Source organism: Amaranthus tricolor, chromosome 15 (genome assembly GCF_026212465.1).
Source record: "Amaranthus tricolor cultivar Red isolate AtriRed21 chromosome 15, ASM2621246v1, whole genome shotgun sequence".
In the NCBI taxonomy this organism is placed as follows: Eukaryota; Viridiplantae; Streptophyta; class Magnoliopsida; order Caryophyllales; family Amaranthaceae; genus Amaranthus; species Amaranthus tricolor.
In genome coordinates, this window is record NC_080061.1 from 9,224,994 (window position 1) to 9,244,986 (window position 19,993).

The window sequence follows — 19,993 nt, forward strand, 5'->3', positions numbered from 1 at the left end:
CTCGTACTAGTACACCTTTTTCTTTGATACATTCGGATGTTTGGGGACCAGCCCCTGTTTTTGCTACTAGTACCTATTCTTATTATGTTCTGTTTGTTGATGATTGCACTCGTATGAGCTGGGTTTATTTTCTTAAACACAAATCTGAAGTTTTTTCTGTGTTTGTTACTTTTTATAATATGCTTCATACCCAATTTCAAGCCACCCCGAAAATTATACGTTCTGATAATGGAGGAGAATTTGTTAACTCTTCTATGAAACGTTTTTTTTCTGATCATGGCATGATACATCAAACCTCTTGCCCATATACTCCTCAACAAAATGGAGTGGCCGAGCGGAAAAATCGTACTCTTCTCGATATTACTCGGGCTATACTCCTTGAGTCTAATGCACCTGCCTCTTTCTGGCCTGAAGCCGTTGCCACTGCCACCTATCTTACTAACCGTCTACCCTCCAAACCTCTCCACTATAAAACCCCCCTTGCAACCCTAGCCTCTTTTGTTTCTATACCTCCCTCCCATTCTCTTCAACCTCGTGTCTTTGGATGTGTGGTTTATGTACATCTTCCTCCACACACCCGAACCAAACTTGAACCCCGGGCTCTTAAGTGTGTATTTGTGGGATATGGGATACATCAGAAGGGATACAGGTGTTATGATCCTGTACATAAACGGATGTATACTACCATGGACTGTGATTTCTTTGAACAGTCTTATTATTATACCCAGCCTCGTCCTCAAGGGGAGAATACTAGTGATGACTTGAGCTGGTTATTATATCCAGTTACTATTGATCAGGAACCAAAAGAACAAGTAGGTGAAACCACTGATGTTGTCACTAAAAACATATTATCTCCTCTTCAGACTGATCTTCAGATTGATTCTGCTGTCCAACCCACTGAGCATCCGGAGGAGTTACAGGAGGTAAATTCTAATGTTCCTGAAATTGTTGAAAGCATTTCTGATAACAATATTGCAGATGTGGAGTTGCCACACAGGTATGAGTTGCCACCTAGGAGTACAAGAGGTATACCTCCTAACAGATATGATCCAGAGTTCGAAGCACAAAGATCGAGATATCCTCTTAAAGAAAATAATGACAATCTCTCTCTCTCTCAGCTGTAGCCTTTAATGCTGCTCTCTACTCCAATAACATACCTAGAAATATTGAAGAAGCCTTGCAGAATCCTAGATGGAAGGAAGCAATGGAAGAAGAAATTTCTGCCCTAAACAAGAATGAAACTTGGGAAAAATGTAAACTACCAGAAGGAAAGAGAACGGTAGGTTGCAAATGGGTATACACTATAAAATATCAAGCAGATGGTACGATTGAAAGGTTTAAAGCCAGACTTGTAGCTCAGGGGTACACACAAACTTATTGAGTTGATTACTCAGAAACCTTCTCTCCGGTTGCAAAACTTAATACTATTCGTGTCCTTTTTTCTGTTGCTGCAAATAAAGACTGGCCCTTGCATCAATTCGATGTGAAGAATGCATTTCTCCATGGGAAAATAGAGGAAGAAGTATACATGAAAGCTCCTCCAGGGTTCTCAAGTGACTATAAGCCAGGAGAAGGATGTAAGCTAAAAAAGGCTCTCTATGGGTTGAAGCAGTCTCCTAGGGCGTGGTTTGGAAGGTTCACAGCAGCTATGAGGAAGTTTGGGTATAAACAAAGTAACTCAGATCACACTTTGTTCCTCAAACGGCGACAAGGAAAGATCACATGTCTAATCATTTATGTAGATGATATGATTATTACTGGAAATGACAAACATGAGATTGATACTTTGAAGAAACAACTGTTCAGAGAATTCGAAATGAAAGATTTGGGGCAGCTAAAATATTTCCTTGGCATTGAGGTTCTGAGGTCAAAAGGAGGTATCTTTATAAGCCAACGGAAATATATTTTGGATTTACTTACAGAGACTGGTATGATTGATTGTAAACCAGCAGAGACTCCTATTGTGACTCATCACGGGTTACAGATGATTGAAGGGGAGAAACTTGCAGATAGGGGACAATACCAGAGGTTGGTCGGGAAACTTATTTATCTTGCTCACACGAGACCAGATATTGCATATGCAGTTAGTGTTGTAAGCAGATTTATGCACCTACCCCAAACTCACCATATGGCAGCTGTTATGAGGATTCTAAGGTATCTTAAAGGTACCAGTGGCAGAGGGATATTTTATAAGAAGAATGGACACTTAGATCTTATTGCCTACACAGATGCTGATTGGGCAGGAGACAGAGATGATAGGAGGTCTACATCTGGATACTTTACTCTTATTGGAGGCAATCTAGTTACATGGAAGAGTAAGAAACAGAAAGTAGTTGCTCTTTCAAGTGCAGAAGCAGAATTCCGGGGCATTGCAAAGGGAATAGCTGAAGTTATGTGGTTAAAGAAGCTCCTAAGTGAATTAGACTTTCCGAGAAGACGAACTTGCAGACTTTTTTGTGATAACAAAGCTGCTATTAGCATCTCCGAGAATCCAGTTCAGCATGATAGAACCAAACATGTGGAGATTGACAGACATTTTATTAAGGAGAAATTGGAAAATAATATTATCAGCCTTCCTTTTGTCAGATCAAAGGACCAGCTTGCTGATATCCTTACAAAGGCTGTTAGTTCTGAGGTGTTCGAACAGACTCTATGCAAGTTAGGTATCGGTGACCCGAAAACCTAACTTGAGGGGGAGTGTAGGAAAGTTAACATATTTAGGATACTTAGAAATATTCTTTAACATATTTTAGGATATTCAGAAATATTCTTATTCTGTATTTATTTTCTTACCTTTCTTAAGTTTCATAGCTGTGTATATATTTTGACATTGGCCATTGATCAAATTCAATACAAGAAGTATTCAAACCCTAATTTCTGTTTTACTACCTTGTTTCATAAACCACACATTTGACATCAACATTAACCATCACAATAAGTATGACAATAAATAATAATAATAAACATAACAATTAAACAAGGAATACTAGGCTCTATCAATGTCACACCGTAGCTCAAACGTCCTAAAGAATCCTAGGCAAAGTGCTCATACGAGCCTCACACTTGCTCGAACGAGCACAAAAATTAGAGAACTACTGTCTGCAGATTCACTATGTGCTCGAACGAGCACGCTCCTTGGTGCCATCTGTTTGTTGTTTTCGTGTTGCCTTGTTCGAACAACCCACATACCATGCCTTGCCTCATTTAAGGCATGGTTCCAGCCTTTAGTAAAGCCTTATTTGCCTCACATTAAGCACCTCATCGATCGTTCCATATCTTATTTGCCTCACATCAAGATAACATGACACCAAGTACATAGAAACTAGAGGTGTTCAAAGACCCGATGACCCGAAACTTACTTAATTTTGTAACCAAACCCGATCTGACGCGACTTTTAAAATGATTTACTATTACGTAAAAAACAATATGGACACAAAACTTGATTTCAATTTGACCGAAACATCTAACACGAAATCAACCTGATGACCCGAACGAACACCTCTAGTGAAACTATATGGATGTAGGATTTGCCATCAATAAAAAAGTTAATTGTCCATTAGGATCCATACTCGTCCAAATCATATACATAGTATTGTTGTTGCTAAATATAGCCAGTGTTGTGTAGGAAATCTTCCATCCATCTATTCACACCTAATAATTAACTTGCTTAAGGTTAGATATTTGATTTATAGTAGCTTAAACCCCAAAATAGTTTTGCCTAATCGATGTCATAATAAAGACAAATTGCATATAAGTCGCACTAAGCTAACTGATACGATCACAAATATCAATTGGCAACTACATTGTTGTAACGCAACCATCTCTATACATTGTAATAGATGCTTATGTCTTGTTTTATCATCAATATATACTCTCACCTTCCATTGCCTTTCTCTAGGTTTACGACAGACATGTTCTAGTTCACTAGTCTACAATATTCATACTGAAAAAGTTTTCTTTTACTACCTTCTCTTTTGCTTCCAACTATACTTAACAGTTCATAAGTTAAATGAATTATTACAAAAGCTCTCCCAAGTTAGATGGTTTTAAGCATATTACATAGGTTACAACCATCGCCATATATACAACAATTAGCCTTAATCCGAAAAGATTAGAGTCGACTTCATGAAAGAATATATCAGTTCAAATAGTCGTCCACATGGATGCTTCTATGCTTCTTCTATTGTAATTGTTGCTCCTAAATTCACCCGATTACGTGCAATATAGATTTAATACATCATTCATGCAACTTGAATTTACAAAGATCCCTGTAATTTAAATAATCATTGAAAAAAATCTTAATAGTTGTACATGTAGAGTGCAGTTACTGCAGGCTTAATCAAAAGAGATTATTCTTCCAAACCTAGCAGAACAACCTCAAAAAAATCAATGTAGTTACCTATTCAAATGGACTATTGCCAGTCTTCTCCATCTAAAGAAAAGAGAAAAGAAAAGAAAGAATTAAAAACGGAAGAGTACCAAGAAATTTAAGCAACTACAGTGTCGTGGTTTATTTCTATTCCATTAACGAACATATAGAGCTCTTCAAAATCAACTATAATTTAATCAATAAATATCGTATGATCAACAACTCCTGGGCGAGAAGTCAGGTTGACCAGTGGAGGTGAGGCATCGATGCCACATTCGGCTATTAGGATTCACAGTTCTAGGAGCATGGATCACTTCTGTAATGGGAAGGTAAACATAATGAGTGTTACATATTCCCATTGTAATTCCGCTAAACCCAGCAAAGGCACCATGAACCTGCAAAACAGCATCATAGTCACTATGATTTATAGTAATTAGCGTCTTATAATACTCTAATACTTGAGATTACCGCCTCTATTCTTTTTCGGAAGCCAACAAACTGGGATACACCCTACATATCCTTAGGCACTTGGCCCTTTAAAAGAGATCCAATTTTGTGCAAGTGCAATGTAAGACAAATATACTTCACAGAGGTAAGCCATCCGAAAAGCTACAATATCTCAAGTACTAAAGCCAGTACTTTCTATTAGAGATTAAAAATTTCAACTTTTGGCTTCAATTTGTCACCTGCATAAAATAAGATTTGTTAAGCCAAGGGAACGATTTGATAATTGATTGATGTAGTTGAGACCATACAGATAAATGACATTGTAAAGAAGGTTGATTTCTTTTCATGCCTCGACATTGATCACTAGGCAGAAAGGACTTTTCTTTATACATAACATAATGCAGGAGGTTGACTTGGAATTCATTGATAACCCAAAATCCTCGTTTAAGACTTTACAAGATTGCATTGGCTCTATGAGGAAATGAATTTCTCAAAAAAGGAGTTTTAAGTTTTTTTGAAGTGGAAGGGTGTTGGTTATGGAAATGGAAATAAACAAAAAGGGATTCGTTTGTTCCAGGAAGATTAAGTAGAAATTTCTGAACATTATTTGGACTCCACTGTGTCAAGTATTAAGATTCATTACTGTAACTATAATATAAGTCAAGCTTCCCAAACCCGTCCCTAATTCCTACGCAGAAAAAGCAGAGCAGATGATTTATGCGGTTTACAGAATCTAAGAACGTGAAATTTTAGGCGTGTGGGTATGTAAGAAGCTTTCAACTGGTGTTGTGCGGTATATCATAATAGGTAAAACTTCCTTAGTATATAGGTTGGTCACAATCACTATCGGTTAACTACTATAGACTCCTTCATATTCACTCTAATATTCCCATTTGACTGGGCCCATTTGCCAATGCAATAATTCTATCATTAATACCTCTAATTGTGCATAATTAAAAATTGTAAATTAATGATCTTTGCATTGAAACCAATCAAAAAAGATCTCACTTGACTATGTAATAACTTATAGATTAGAATCAAATATAAGTTAAAGAGTGATTGATAAACAGCGTCAAAAGTCAAATGGGACTAATAGCTTGAATAGGAAGTAGTAATATGTGCACTATGAATGTCAAAGGACAACATAAGTAAAACTTACAGCATTTTGGCCAAGAACAGTGCACAATATGGCATCAGAAGCATTTGCACGTACTGAACGGACCATGTAGGTGGGATCAATGTATTTGACATCAGCATGAATACCCCTCTCATTGAAATAAGTTTTTATCTGTTGAATTGTTCAGAATTCCTCATGTCAATGTAATTTTAATGTTCAATTCATGGACTTGGGAAATAACAGACTGAGAAGCACTACCCCGAAAGGTTATAGGCACACTACAGTACGGAGTATGAACTAAGATATATACTCAGAATACCTGATTCTTAAAATATACTCCAATATCTCCAAGAATAGCATTTCCAGATGCGTCTTTCAGATCAGTTGCAGCCAACAGTTCCTAAATTAGAATACAAGACTTGATAAGGGAATAAAACGAATACATCAAAATTAGTCGTAGAGAAAACATTTTTTAATGGTTTGACAAGCTAAAGCAAATAATCTATTGGGATAACCTCTATCAACTAAATGACCTCATGAATATTTAGAACTTTTACATATTTCTGTATGTTTCACTAAAAATCTCTGTAAAAGAAGCAATGACATGACGCGTGACAAGGGTCAAAGCCCCTACAGTTAAAATTAGCTAATATACACCTGCTTAACTTGTTTGCTAAAATACAAAAAACATTTTTACATCTTATTTCAGTAAGCCAACTAGAGACTCACATATATAATACATGTACAAACAGGCTGCAACACATATGTCTGCTCAAGTATTAATCTTTTGATCGTATTTGTTAATTTCAGGAATTCTGAATAAGCACTTCAATATCTCAAGAACACCATTCACAGATGCAACTTTTAAATCTGGCACAAGCAATAACTAATCAAAGCGAACAAAGCCACAAGAAGTATACATGATCAATTATATACATAACAAGTATATATATATGTAGAAATTGAAGGATAAGGACAAATTTTTAGAATACCAAATAAAGCCTTTTCAAAATTGATTTTGTTGTTTTATGCCTGTTAAGTTTTGTTTTTGCCAGCTATGTCCTAATGAGTAATTACTAATTTTTGTAAATTGTGGCCAAGTTCGTGAATTAGCCCCAATCCACCCAACGTGGTGGTTTGACCTTGTAAAATCTGATTTTTAACTTAATAAAGGAAAAGGCACCAGTCCACTTAACAGGAAAAAAAAAAAAAAAAAAAAAAAAAAAAAAAAAAAAAAAACTATTTTCCTCACACACTCATACTCTCTCATCTCCCATGGCTTCCACCATTTTCAATGTCCTCTTTCCCCTTTATTGTTACTACCACAATCATCCCTACCTTGCATCAAACATCAATTTCTCCTTTTCTTCACTCCCATGGTGTAACACATAAATCTTTGCTGAAGCTAGAGATTTTGGGAACCAAACACTTTAAATTTAAATGGAAGAATAGAAACAGCAAAACCGAGGAAAAATGATTAAGCAAAAATTTGTGGGAGAGGAATGGCAATTGGAGAAGGCAACACCGACATTGGTGGTGTGGCGTGAGGCACTAAGAGGCAACCACTTAAATGCCTCCTTAAGTCGAGGCGCAAAGTGATACAGGAGGCTCTTCAAAGGTTCACCTTTTTGTGGCTCACGCGCCTCATATATACCAAATGTAATTTTTGATAAATAACAGATATTTGCCTAATTTATCAAATAGCCCTCAATTCTTAGCTGTTTAATGAATGGAAAGCAAAAATATACCCCCGTTTCCAGCCCTAAAGCTAAAATATGGAGTGAGAAACGGAAGAGAAAAAATAAACTTGACAAAACATTTCAAGCATCAAGAACCACCGTTTTCTTTATTTACCTTTGATTTGTTTAGTTTTTATTTCTTTTATTGACCCAAGACTATGTTATCGACTTATCGAGTTACTGTATGACTTTATGTGCTAAAGTAGTGTTTAGTCTCTTTCTTTGTTATCTTATTTATTTTAAAGATGGGTGCAGACAATTAATTGAGTGAGAATCATCTAGAAGATATAAAGTTGCCACTTAGTTTTTCACAATTCAGCCTAATAAATCACTTTCATTAAATTTGTGAACTTAAATTTTATTTTTGATTTCACAACTAATTTAATTTGAATAATCTTGCATTTATTTAGAGAATAGATGTGGCAGCAACATCCTTAAGAGTTGAGCCAATAATTTCTAGCACATATATTCAAAGTTAAAAAAGGGTTCAAATTTTGAGGGTGCTTTTATAGGGTTCATAATCTTTATGACCATATGTAGACATATATTGAAGAAGATTGTTGTAGACCTTGTGAGTTAGTTTTTCTTGTTTATGCAATTGACTCCATCTTTTGGAATTAAAGCTTAGCATTATCGAGAACCATCGGTTGGCCTAGAGGTTAGAGACTTTCTATTCCGCCCTTGTGATAAGAGTTTGATTCTCACCACTAACAGGAATGATCAATTCCTTCTCCCCTCCTCTTGGTGGTAAAGGATTCCTTGATCCAAAATCAAAAGACATGATAAAAGGGCTTGGCATTATTGTTGTACTATTGATGATAGAAAAAAATATTGTAACGACCAATCAAAAATCCAAACTAAAAGATCATGATCAAAGTGGTTGAGAAACAAAGGGGTGCAACTTTCAAGTATTAAAAAGACATTAAAACATATATTTATTTAAGAGTAATTTACTATGAAAAGGAGTGACACAAGGATTGGTCGTTGGGCTATATAATTGAATAATGAATAGGTAGCCAAAAGAATGATACCAGTCCAAGAGAAAGTTGGAGTGGATTTCATGAGTGTATATAAGTCAAATGAAGACATACAAAGCTCAATTTTTAAAACTTATTATCCACTTAACCAATTGTTTTTGTGTTAGGCTGCAAAACGATTAATAAAACACTAGGGAATGTATTTCCTTTTCGAAATAATCTCACATGATGCTATATATTCAGTCTAATACAACTAAAGATCGCGATTTAAGTACGTTGATTGTAAAAGGGATAGTGCAATATGGTAATTGAGTTAAGTGTGTGTAAATCAAAAGTTTGCATGTGAGGGGTAAGGGTTTTGGAGGTTGGGAAGTATTAGGTACAATTGATGACGAACATAGCATATCAAGAAATTAAGTACTAAAGTTTAAACTGAGTGAAGCCGAAGAATACACTAGAAATCATGATAGCTAGATATATACTTGACATGACCATTATGAAAAACCCACCTGTCCTGCACCTTCAGCCACACACACTACTGCTGCCCCTTTTGCCCGAATAAGATGCTCCAAGTGTGAGAGAACACCATTGGGCCCATCTAAAATAAAGGGTACCTTCAACAACATTCAGGTACCAATCAGATAAACCCCACAAACACATGAAACAAAGCGAAATAAAAAATGACACACATTTAACACATGCAAGCTGCAACTAACCTCAGGAATTAGGCAAACATCAACCTGACCACTTGCAAGTGATGCATGCATGGCTATGAAACCACTACTTCTTCCCATCAGTTTCACAAGGCCAATTCCATGGTATGCACTGTGTGCCTAGGATATCCAAATTGTGCTTAAGTTCCAAAGATAATGAGCATGAAAGGAAATACAGAACAGTGATCAGAACATTAAAAGGACATAAATTTAGTCAGCTCTAGAATACAGTTTGATTCAAAGTCTACTGACCTCAATGTATGCAGAATTGATAGCTCTCTGTGCTTCTTCCACGGCGGTATCAAAACCAAATGTTTTGTCCATCAAAAGTATGTCATTATCAATGGTTTTTGGTACACAGACAACCGATACCTTTAACTTTCGCTTGCGGCACTGCATCAACGAAATCAATTTTCAAAAAACGCAAGCATATAACAATTGGAATTGTATCAACCATGTCAATTGTCATGCATGATTCTCTTCTAGACGTACCACATAAGAAAGAGAAGAATGGTAAGAAAACTATTGAAGGGTGATATCCTCTAAATCTTTATTATTCACATTACCTCCCAAGACCTATTATGATGTAGTTGAAAAATAAAGACAAAAAGACAAGTTGGTGGAAGAAACAAGTGAATAAGATGAAGAGAGAACATGAATTTGTATGGACTATTGCCAAAATATGAATTTTAACGTTTAATTGCTTTTCATTATGTTTGTTCTCATAAATTAGAGTAGTTTCCTTTAAGGGTTTGATTTTCAAAATGCACATTGCTAATGCTGGTATGAGGATAATTGGTAAAGAGGATAATTCTCTAAAATATTTGGTAAAAACAGACGAGAAGAAATTAGTTATATGCAAGATAAACTTTACATATATAAGAGCGTGAAAATTGGAGCTTGAGTCCAAGTAGAATGAAATACTTCAAATGCAAATATTGTATAAACATTTCACTGATCAAAACAAAATCAAGTTGAGAAGAAATCATACCTTTCAAAGAGTTTCATGTATTGAGGTTTATAAATTAGAAAAACGAAGATACTGACCAATGTACTTTGCCAAAAATCAGGTTTAATGAACTAAGTAAAGAGCAGTAAATGAAACAAAAATGTAATCACGGCATTCCTTGATAGGTATCGAAAAACTATTATTAAATTCAGTCATTTTTGGTTTGCTTGTGTTCGAATTGATTCATTGGGTCAAGAATTTAAAATTTTAACTTGCTAAAACATTTTAAAATACCAAATAATTTTTTATTGTATAAAATTAATTCTACTTATAATAATATACCAATATAAAAATTCAAAAAAAAAAAAAACCAATATATTATTTCTATGGCTTCTACGAGAATATTGATCCAAAACACATAATTGACTAGAATATAGTGAATTCTAACTCGAAAGCGATGACACAGAGCTCCAAAAATTGACAAAATTCAAAAAATGTGTTAAACGGATCACGTCTGGTTACATTCAGGGTTGCTCACTTTGAGTTTTCCCAGTTAGATCATTTTCAGATTATGACCCACTGATTCTCGAATGCATTATAGTCAACTTCTCAAATTGACAGTACATGATAGGGCATAGTTATTTATACTTGATCACACTGATGTTAATTTATTTTGGCTATCTTATAACATGAAAAATTGGGAATTTACGAAGCCATTGATTATTAATCATGTACTTCAGTACTTGTAATGTATTTGCAGAGTTCACAATACAATCACTGCAATAAAGAAGACTTATGTGCTGAGAGCTGGGAAAATTGTTCCATAATATAGCCAAGAGATGAGGAACTAAAAAAATCACATTCATACGTTGTCAAATCTAACAGTTGTGTTAATCTTGAGTACAATTTTAAGCTAAAAATGTGTTTCACATATACCTCATTATGAATAGCATTGGCTCCCGCATGTGTACCATTGCCACCAAGGATGAAAACCATGTCAATCTCCTTTGCCTGAAAGCCAATATTTTATGATCATTCTACAGTAAACATTTCAACAGTAATTAGTTATTGTCTACTACTTCCTCTGATTTTGAAAGCTTACAGCATTTCTTCACTGTTCATTTCTAGTACACTACTTCAATCCTTAATATAATTACTTATGCATAAGCAAATGTTATAAAAAGTCGATATTATAAAAGTACACATCAACATTAATCAAACAAGATTCCAATTGCCTATATTTTTCTTATATGTTAAGGAGAGATTTGAGCGTAGAAGACAAGGTAGGTAGGTGAGTAGTAAACACTATTCTAATATTGCAAGCTTTTTAAATTGGAAGAAGTATAAACAAAGGGAGTTTTTAGAAGGATAGACTATCAAGTCCAGCAAGCAAAACACAAATATGAGTACCTCTATATTATCAACAATGTCACTCATATTGGCCCCTCCACGAGAGACTCCCAAAAGACTTCCGCCTTCAAGATTGATGTCTTGGACATGCTCACAAGAAAGCTAAGGAATTTTCTTAGTTACAGCTTAATAAAAGATTGATTTAGAAGGATCAACTCATGAGGTATGCCTCACCTTCTTCATAGGTAAATCTGGATCAAAAAATCCACGGAAGCCATATCTAACACCAAATACCTTCTGAACACCATATCTTTCCAAAGTGAAAAAAATCTGCACATGTCGAAAACAAATGAGAATCCTACAGCATATGATAGTGTAAAAAACAAAATGAAGGCAATAATTTTTGTAAAGAAAAAGGACATCATAAAATGGTACTAACAAATGCAATGCTTGAAATTTTATTTTTCAGAAATCAAAACCAGAAAAGTATAGACTGCTACTTTCTTTGTCCCTATGATTTCCGAATCCAAATGTGGAAGTTGCTTTATTAATTAGTAGTTGGAGAATAAGAAAAAACACATGTGGATGAAAGAAATAAGTGGAGGAGATGAAGACAGAGAAAGGGTTAGTGCATGAGATTAAAGTAGAGAATGTGAAAACATTCTCAAAAATAAAAAGGTAGCAAAATCGAAGACGGCCAAAATTTAAAACATGTGCAAAATCATACGGACAAAGGGTCAATTTATTAAAATACTCTACTTATGCTGAGGCTTGTTATTATTAATTTCTGATTAAAATATTACAGCCCTCCGGTTCAGGTTTGTTTTCATGGGTGGAAGATAGCTGAGTAAAATCTAACTTTCCTCGTAATTAATTGCAACCTATGTCAATTCTCAAAGGTATTGCCTAATTAATCTGCATCCTTCATCTATTGGAATAAAACACAACCTGATGCAAATTGACATCTAATGAGATATCGTTTTTCTTCTCTTTTTGGTTGTACTGATGAGATTTCTAGAGCTTTGTATATGAAGGTAAGACGGTAACAATCAATTGATCACACAATAAATTTTCGGCAAACGGCAGACTATAAGATTTTGTCTATAGTATACTTGGTAAGAGTCCGGTAAGCGTATATCAGTGTCCCTAAGTAACATTGAACAAAGTACAAAATTTAACTCTCAACCTATACCTTGTAGGTGGTTATTGGGGTGTATGAAGTATGAATAGTGAACACAGTTGTTGAAGAAGGTGATATTCCATGAACTGATGTTAATTGAAAAGGTAATTCAAGTTATGAATACAACAACATTCCATAACCCCAATGCCACTAAACAAAATGTCAGATGTAAATAAACTTACCCTTGTTAGCGATAAAACAATTAAAGAGGTTATTTTTGATTAAACCTTAGTAACAAACATTATACACAATTTTACATCCATAAGCTTGCATGATTTAATGAGTAATATTTTACTATAATCCACTTTGATTTGAAACCAATGAACTATAATTTCTGCCCCATTGAAATAAGGGACAAACTCCAAGCTATGGATAATGGTGTTAAAAATTGTAGACTTTTTTGTCTTTGAAAAGTCAGGATTTGGTTATAACAACAATGCCATAGCCTTAATCCAGAAAGATATTGTCAGTAGCATGAACCGAGATTCTATTCCCAAGTACATAATCTCCGATTCCTTTCATTTCAATCAATTACAATATGCACTTGCAAATTATAGTTCTTCATATTTCTTCTAAGTCATTTTTTCTAGACTCCTTGTTCTTTAGACCCACTCAAATTTTATAAATTTTTTGTAGAAACTTGAAGTTTCAAAAGTATACATTTTCATATTTTGATGCTAAATTGTGGCAATTTTTCCCGTACAAAGTCTAGGCACATACTTCAATCACAAAAGCCTCACACACAAATTAGAAAAAACAATGCAAAATACAAGTGTTTATGTAGATCCATAATAAACAGCATGAGACTATATACAGGAGATAGTTACAGACAGAATTAACAACCTGTCTAATGACATCATTAAGACCAGGACACAGTCCTCCACATGTTACAATTGCTGCTTTCACCTTCCTAGGATCAAAGTATATCTCCTTACGTGGACCAGCACGATGTACCCTGGAAAAAATGATTGACATTAAAGCGGTGAAAAGAGTATAACTTTATTGGACAGGCCTCACAATTCAGGCAGAGAAGCGCACATAGATATACAAATATATACCCATAGATACACACACACAACACAGATGTATAGGGAGAACTTCACATGAGAACTAACCTTATATGAGATGTTCACAAATAGGAGGCTTACAAATATCTCTTGTTGGGCTGACCTATGTTGACGCTTGGGTAGAAAAGTATATACCCAAATGTTACAAATAAGACTTGATGCAATTAAATACATGTGAAAACTTTGTCTTAGCGGTAGAGGTTTGATTGAAATAAATGTAAAAATGCTTCTTTTTGTGTTCATCTATCATTTCATACATTTCACTACCCTAATGCCATCAAGTCACACCCAATGTTTAACTTCTAGATCCACCGATGCTTGCCATAACTCATAATTAAAAATAATATGCACAATTAATTGTTCGGTTTACTAATTTTTAAACACAACTTAACCAAAAACTATTTTAAGTATAAAGACAAGATTGCTTTGAAACATAGAAACTGATCTTTTTTGGAAAGCTTATTAAAAATCATCTCCATCTTGCACAACCCTCTTGCAAAATTGATGTCTCCCACTCTTATAACCAAATGATGAAGTGAATCAAGTATGATACTTTACATTGATGTGTTTACTTCTCCTAAGATGGACTGGATTCTTTAAAATCTTCATGGTGTAACTATGATCACAATAAATTCCAGATTCTTATAGAAATATCCTATGAAGAATCCTTTGTAATGAGTAAACTACAAGACCACATAGCTGGACTTGCACATGAGATCCATATGCAATTAAAGACAAAGACGCTTCAAGGACCATGATTCAAGTCCACCTAAGAAGAAAGCATCTTCACATTCTTTTGATATCATCAATGTGCTATTGAAAAATCACTAGGCATAACTAATAAGGTGACTTTTGCAACTGTTAGATATTCCCCAGTATTTTTTTAAGTATTGTAATCTCTGTTTCAGAGTTCTCAAGAGCTCTTCAAGTTATCTACTAATGAGACTCGTTGCACGCATGTTATATAGTCTTGTTGTAGTAAGACACATTAACATCCCATTATGTGCTCATCGTTAATCTTATCAAAATTATCAGTTCCATCAAATTTTCAATGGGTTTCCTAGTAAGTTAATTGTCCATCTCGCATCGCTTTCGCACTTCCATAACATAGTTCATATGAGAAACAAAACAACCAAGTGTTCTCTTATCAACTTCAGTACCACGTTTATAGTTCTCTCTTCTAATGCTTGCCAAGTCAAATTCATTTTTCATGTGCTTGTTTCAAGAACATGAGAATCGCTATTAATGTATATCAAAATTCAAATCATCCACATAAAGACAAATAATGATGATTTGTCTATCATCCTTTTTTACATATACGCAATGCTCAAGCAGACATATCTAAAAAAAACCTAGTTTACGCAAATATAAATTTAAGCCGGTATCATCATGCCAAAAATTGATCACATAAGTGCATCATGACCACATGGAAGTAAACACATTGACTTGGTTAATTTACACTAGTTTGGTTTAACCTAGTTTTTTAAAACCCAGTTGTTTGGTTTGAAGGGTGGAATATTAAATACTATTATTATAATTAACTACTTAAGCCTAAATTAATAATTCTTATAAAAGATCTATGTAAGTTTCTGAATGTTAAAGAATAGTCACACTGGAGATATCCAAGAAAATTTTATCACATAGAGGATATTCAAAAAGCTCTTAGGATGCATTCTGACAGAAATGTTTTTATGACAATTAGAGGGCGCATTTGGTTATATTTTCGGGTATAGTTTGGAAAATGTGGCGTAGGGTTATGTCTTTTTAACACCTTTAGTGAAAATAAATATTGGAGCAACAACCACCTATATAAATTTCAATATAAGTATATAATTGAACATTTCTTTCCATCATAATTAGTGTAGCCGGAAACTTATAGGTAAAGAATCAATTAGCAATTGAAAAGTTTGTTTGGAGACACATACTCGATAACTTCATATGTACAGGCTGATTTTATGCTCATGTTACTAATAGATGGTTCTATAGAGCTATGGCACTCTTCAAAATCACAAGAGACGAGATAATATTCTAAAGTGTAATATATAAAGACAATTCACCCTCAAAAAGCTCATTCAAAAAAGAGCTTAATCTAACTTTTTTTGGCCTTATATATCACTATTCTTGATCAGTCAACTATTCTCATATCCTTATAGGGGGACTAGAATCAATTTCCTTCGAAAGTATAAAACATCAAAGGTATCTAACACCAATTCTTTTGCTATCTAAATGCCATTAATGACTCAAACACACATATTTAGCTCCCGTCAGCATATGTCTATGTCTACAGAATACAGATGCACTATAGCATCCTCAAGTTTGAAACCTTTACTCCAAAAACAAGAAAAATTGTTTTACTAAAATAGTACCACTTAGTAAATTAAATTCTAGACACCATGTATATCCTATGATCTTCTTCAAAAATCGTCAATATTTTTCATCTTCAAGCAAGCAATGCTCTTCTCGTTAATGTAGATATACATATCCCACATGAAGTATAAGCCGAATATATGGTATAATTACAATTTGAAGAAAAGAGCTTTAGCACCACCTTTGTTCTTCAAATCCTAAACTGACCGTTATGAATGAAATTGGATAAATTTCAAGATTAGACCGAGCACACATATATTCTTGCAGTACTATCTAACAGAAACTTTATATATGACCAAAGAACTTTTCACTTTGATTTCACTACCACTCAAGGGTGATAAATTTTTATCATAAAAAATATATAGTGCAATGGCTATTGAGGTATATAACTAATGACTCATATAAATCATATTACTCAAAACAGACAAATGATAACCATAAACACAGAAAAGGAAATCATCAATTGAGAATTATGAATTTTACCATTGCTCCACCCATGTGCAATTAGGATCAATGCATTCAGCACCTGCTGAAGTGGGCGAAGCATATTTGATCACCTTCAAAAAAGTAAACGAGTCCATTACCAAACAATAGGTAAGCAACAATTATTTAAAAGCAAGGATTTATTAACATGATTAATAAAACAGAGGTTCACTAATATCAAAAAATATAAGTTATAGCATCATTATGTTTTTATTTTTATCCTTTAAATAAGCTATTGCATCTTTATATTTTCCAATGGTGATCTATTGTTAGCACATTAAAAAATGAAAAAAGGCTCAATGTTTCTCAGAGGTTGAACAGATTCTTGTTGGTAAATAATAAGCAGCCAAACACAAATGAACATAAAAAATGAAATCAACATAGACTATAAATGATTTGAATAAGAAAGGGGTAATTGGGGTTAATTGTGCAGAAAACACTCTCTTTAGAAACCTAAAAGCTAGTAGCATCACCTGTTTATATACAACCTCAAAGTTCAAGGCCACATCAAAATGCACAATGCATAATGCACATCACAACAGATCATAAAGGTATCCCGAAAAATCTATATTTATCAGTTTATTATATTTGCACTAAGTAGATTCTACATATCTAAGAATATCGCATGATATATGCTTCTAGAAAAAGAAATTGGTTAGAGTTCAAGTGTCAACTCAAGGATTCAAAAATGAAATGTTCAAATCAATTTTAAGGACGTGCTAGTACATATGTAAGCCCTATATTTTGACAGGGCCAAAGATTTATAGTTATTTGATTTTGGATTATAATGGATTATAGTTAAATGGCTTATTAAATCATGTGCATTTCTTATTTATGTGAAGTTACAAATACTGTCAATCGGAAATAACCTCTTTATCATCACTAACAAGTGTATAATAATGGTAAGCTTGCATACACCAACCCCCAAACCTCACCCTAGGTGGAAGCCACTTAATGGCATTGAGCAACCAAATGTTATCGTTGTTGTTGAAGTGCATATGTGCATTTTATGGATATTGATAGAACAAAATGAAATTCCTTTTTACTTGAGCAAAAATAATTATAATTCCTAAACAACCAACTTTTCACAATCTCATCACAATGTCATGATTTCCCTTTTAAGATTTAGTTTAATAGTTAAAAAATATTAGCTATTGGGAATGACTTAGTCATTCAAAGCACATTATGAAAAATGTAGACAGTACGTACTTGATTGACTTGAACTTTAATATTAAAATTCACTAAGCAAAACTTCCATTTTCAGACTTCAATAAAACTTTGCAAATGATAAAAATTTAAACAAAACAAAGCTAGCAAATAACAACCTATAAAAAGTTGAGCATCAAATATTTTTCCAATTTCTCATGATGTGGGCAAGCAGCAAAGTACACAGTTTTGGAGCCATAAAAAATGATACATTCTATTTATATAGAGAAGGTAATAAACCTTTAACAGCGTCCTATCATCATTGTTAACATAATCATTTTTCCGTTCTTTCTGTCCTTCAGCACAATCAACAACATTTTCGTCCCTAGGCCAACCTGCATGTTCCCTATGGCCACCAAAAAAACAGTACAATGTTCAATGCATTAAGAAGATTCAGAGTATTATCATTAAACAAAGTCATTCGAAGCCAGGACACTTGAATACCCTTAAATACAATAGCACAAGGGTGACTAGGATTCATAGTTAACATTACACAAGCCTAAACCAATTTTGTGCATAACAATATTGAAATATAACCATCCGAAATAGAGGAAGTAAGAAAGAACAATCACCTCTGCATCAGGGAAAACGTAGTTGGCCTCGGCTTCACATCCAAGACATCTTTCAAGTGAGGCAAATTAAATTTGGACTCAAAATCCTTCTGATACTTATTTTTCCAATCCGGATCAGAAAAATCAATATCCAACTTTTCAGCAACAATTCCACAAGCAGAATATCTTTTCTTTCTATTAGTATTATGTGTTCCCAGCCACTTAAATTTCAATGTTTGAAAATGCATTTGCTTAGGATGATCAAGGGAAGACGATGGTGATGCATGTGCACTTGAATTCATCCAACAAGCATTATTCATTGAAGAAATAGAAACCATGATAATCAAAACCCTACATAATCCAGTAACAGAACAGCAATCAGAATTTTAACAATTACAGCTCTCAGAAGAACAATAAATCACAAACGGATCAAAAACTAGAATCTCGTATTATTACTAATTATTAGTGACTCAGGAACTCTAGATTTATTCAAATTACAAACAATTAGAAATGATAATATCGAACGACTCATTAAAAAATAATCCGGATTCAGATACACAAAGTGTTTAAGGAAAAATAACAAATATTTGTAGCACCAATCAATTCCTAATAAAATTCATAATCGAGACAATAATGATGCAAAAATAAAACAAATTAAAAAGACAAAAAGAACAAGAAAACATGGAGGAAAAATGTTACTTGGTGCAGTAAGCAGGAGGAGGAAGCCGAAGCAGTAGAGATGGAGAGATAGCTGGGCCTGGGATGCAAATGGCGCTCTCAGCTTTGCAAATTGAAGTCTTTGGGATCTGGAATTAATAATGTAGTCTAGTCTAAAACTTAAAATTTATGGTCTTAAGTGTTAATTTTTTATTTTTCAGATCAGATCAGACCGCAAATTATAATATATTTAAAAATTATAATTTTTTTAAAAAACATATGTTGCTACCTAAATATTACGAGATGTAGTTATTTTTATATAGTGATATATACTTGAATAATGTTAATGCAATCAACTAATTATAAATTAGTATATTTGTTGATTGTAAATGCGAAATATTTGTATAAACACATATATTAATTTGACAAAACTTAAAAAATAAAAAATCGTAGACTAGACTAGACCAAACTGTTGTAGAACGATTTGGTCCGGTCCGATTTGGTGTTTTAAATTGTCCGATTTTCAGACTGAAATTTTTGGTTTGGTCTAATTTTAGTGTCAGACCAGACCAGACGGGACCGTGTGCACCCCTAGTTGCAGAAAGTGTGCAAAAGCTTGCTTTTGCGTTTATTGATGACTTTTACTACCATCACACTTATACTAGATAAATTCCCGTGTAGAACAAAAACGCTATAAATATAAACTGATATAAATAATGATATTCTTTTTGTTCCTTTATGATACTCCATTATTGACTTTTAGATAAAAATTTAAAAGGAAATCTTTACTTAATATAAAACAGTATTTTAAAAGAAAAAAT

General features: G+C 33.8%; 1 protein-coding gene across 2 annotated transcripts; it reads right to left on the reverse strand.

Moving 5' to 3' along the window:
* Positions 1 to 3,985: 3,985 nt before the first annotated feature.
* LOC130801244 (ATP-dependent 6-phosphofructokinase 5, chloroplastic-like) lies at positions 3,986 to 19,326 on the reverse strand. Of its 2 annotated transcripts, XR_009039543.1 has the most exons (15): positions 19,215 to 19,326; positions 18,537 to 18,866; positions 18,205 to 18,310; positions 16,759 to 16,832; positions 13,685 to 13,796; positions 11,896 to 11,991; positions 11,722 to 11,823; positions 11,248 to 11,322; positions 9,615 to 9,755; positions 9,366 to 9,482; positions 9,159 to 9,263; positions 6,253 to 6,333; positions 5,976 to 6,104; positions 4,400 to 4,764; positions 3,986 to 4,268 (listed from the first exon to the last, which is right to left on the reverse strand). XR_009039543.1 is itself a non-coding variant. In XM_057665045.1 (14 exons), exons 2-14 carry the CDS (start codon positions 18,851 to 18,853, stop codon positions 4,585 to 4,587), a joined length of 1,635 nt encoding a protein of 544 aa, XP_057521028.1. In that variant the 5' UTR covers positions 18,854 to 18,866; positions 19,215 to 19,326; the 3' UTR covers positions 3,986 to 4,584. The 2 variants fall into 2 exon arrangements, 1 of the variants encoding a protein (XP_057521028.1); XM_057665045.1 differs by having other exon boundaries at positions 3,986 to 4,764.
* Positions 19,327 to 19,993: the final 667 nt, after the last annotated feature.

What these genes read in the sequence shown, in the direction of transcription:
- LOC130801244 (XM_057665045.1), bottom strand. Translation starts at nt 18,853, where the DNA reads ATGGTTTCTATTTCTTCAATGAATAATGCTTGTTGGATGAATTCAAGT. An exon ending in GAGTATATTTTAAGAATCAG is followed by an intron (nt 6,105 to 6,252) that starts GTATTCTGAGTA and finishes ACAATTCAACAG; the next exon opens with ATAAAAACTTATTTCAATGA. An exon ending in CTGTTCTTGGCCAAAATGCT is followed by an intron (nt 4,765 to 5,975) that starts GTAAGTTTTACT and finishes GCTGTTTTGCAG; the next exon opens with GTTCATGGTGCCTTTGCTGG.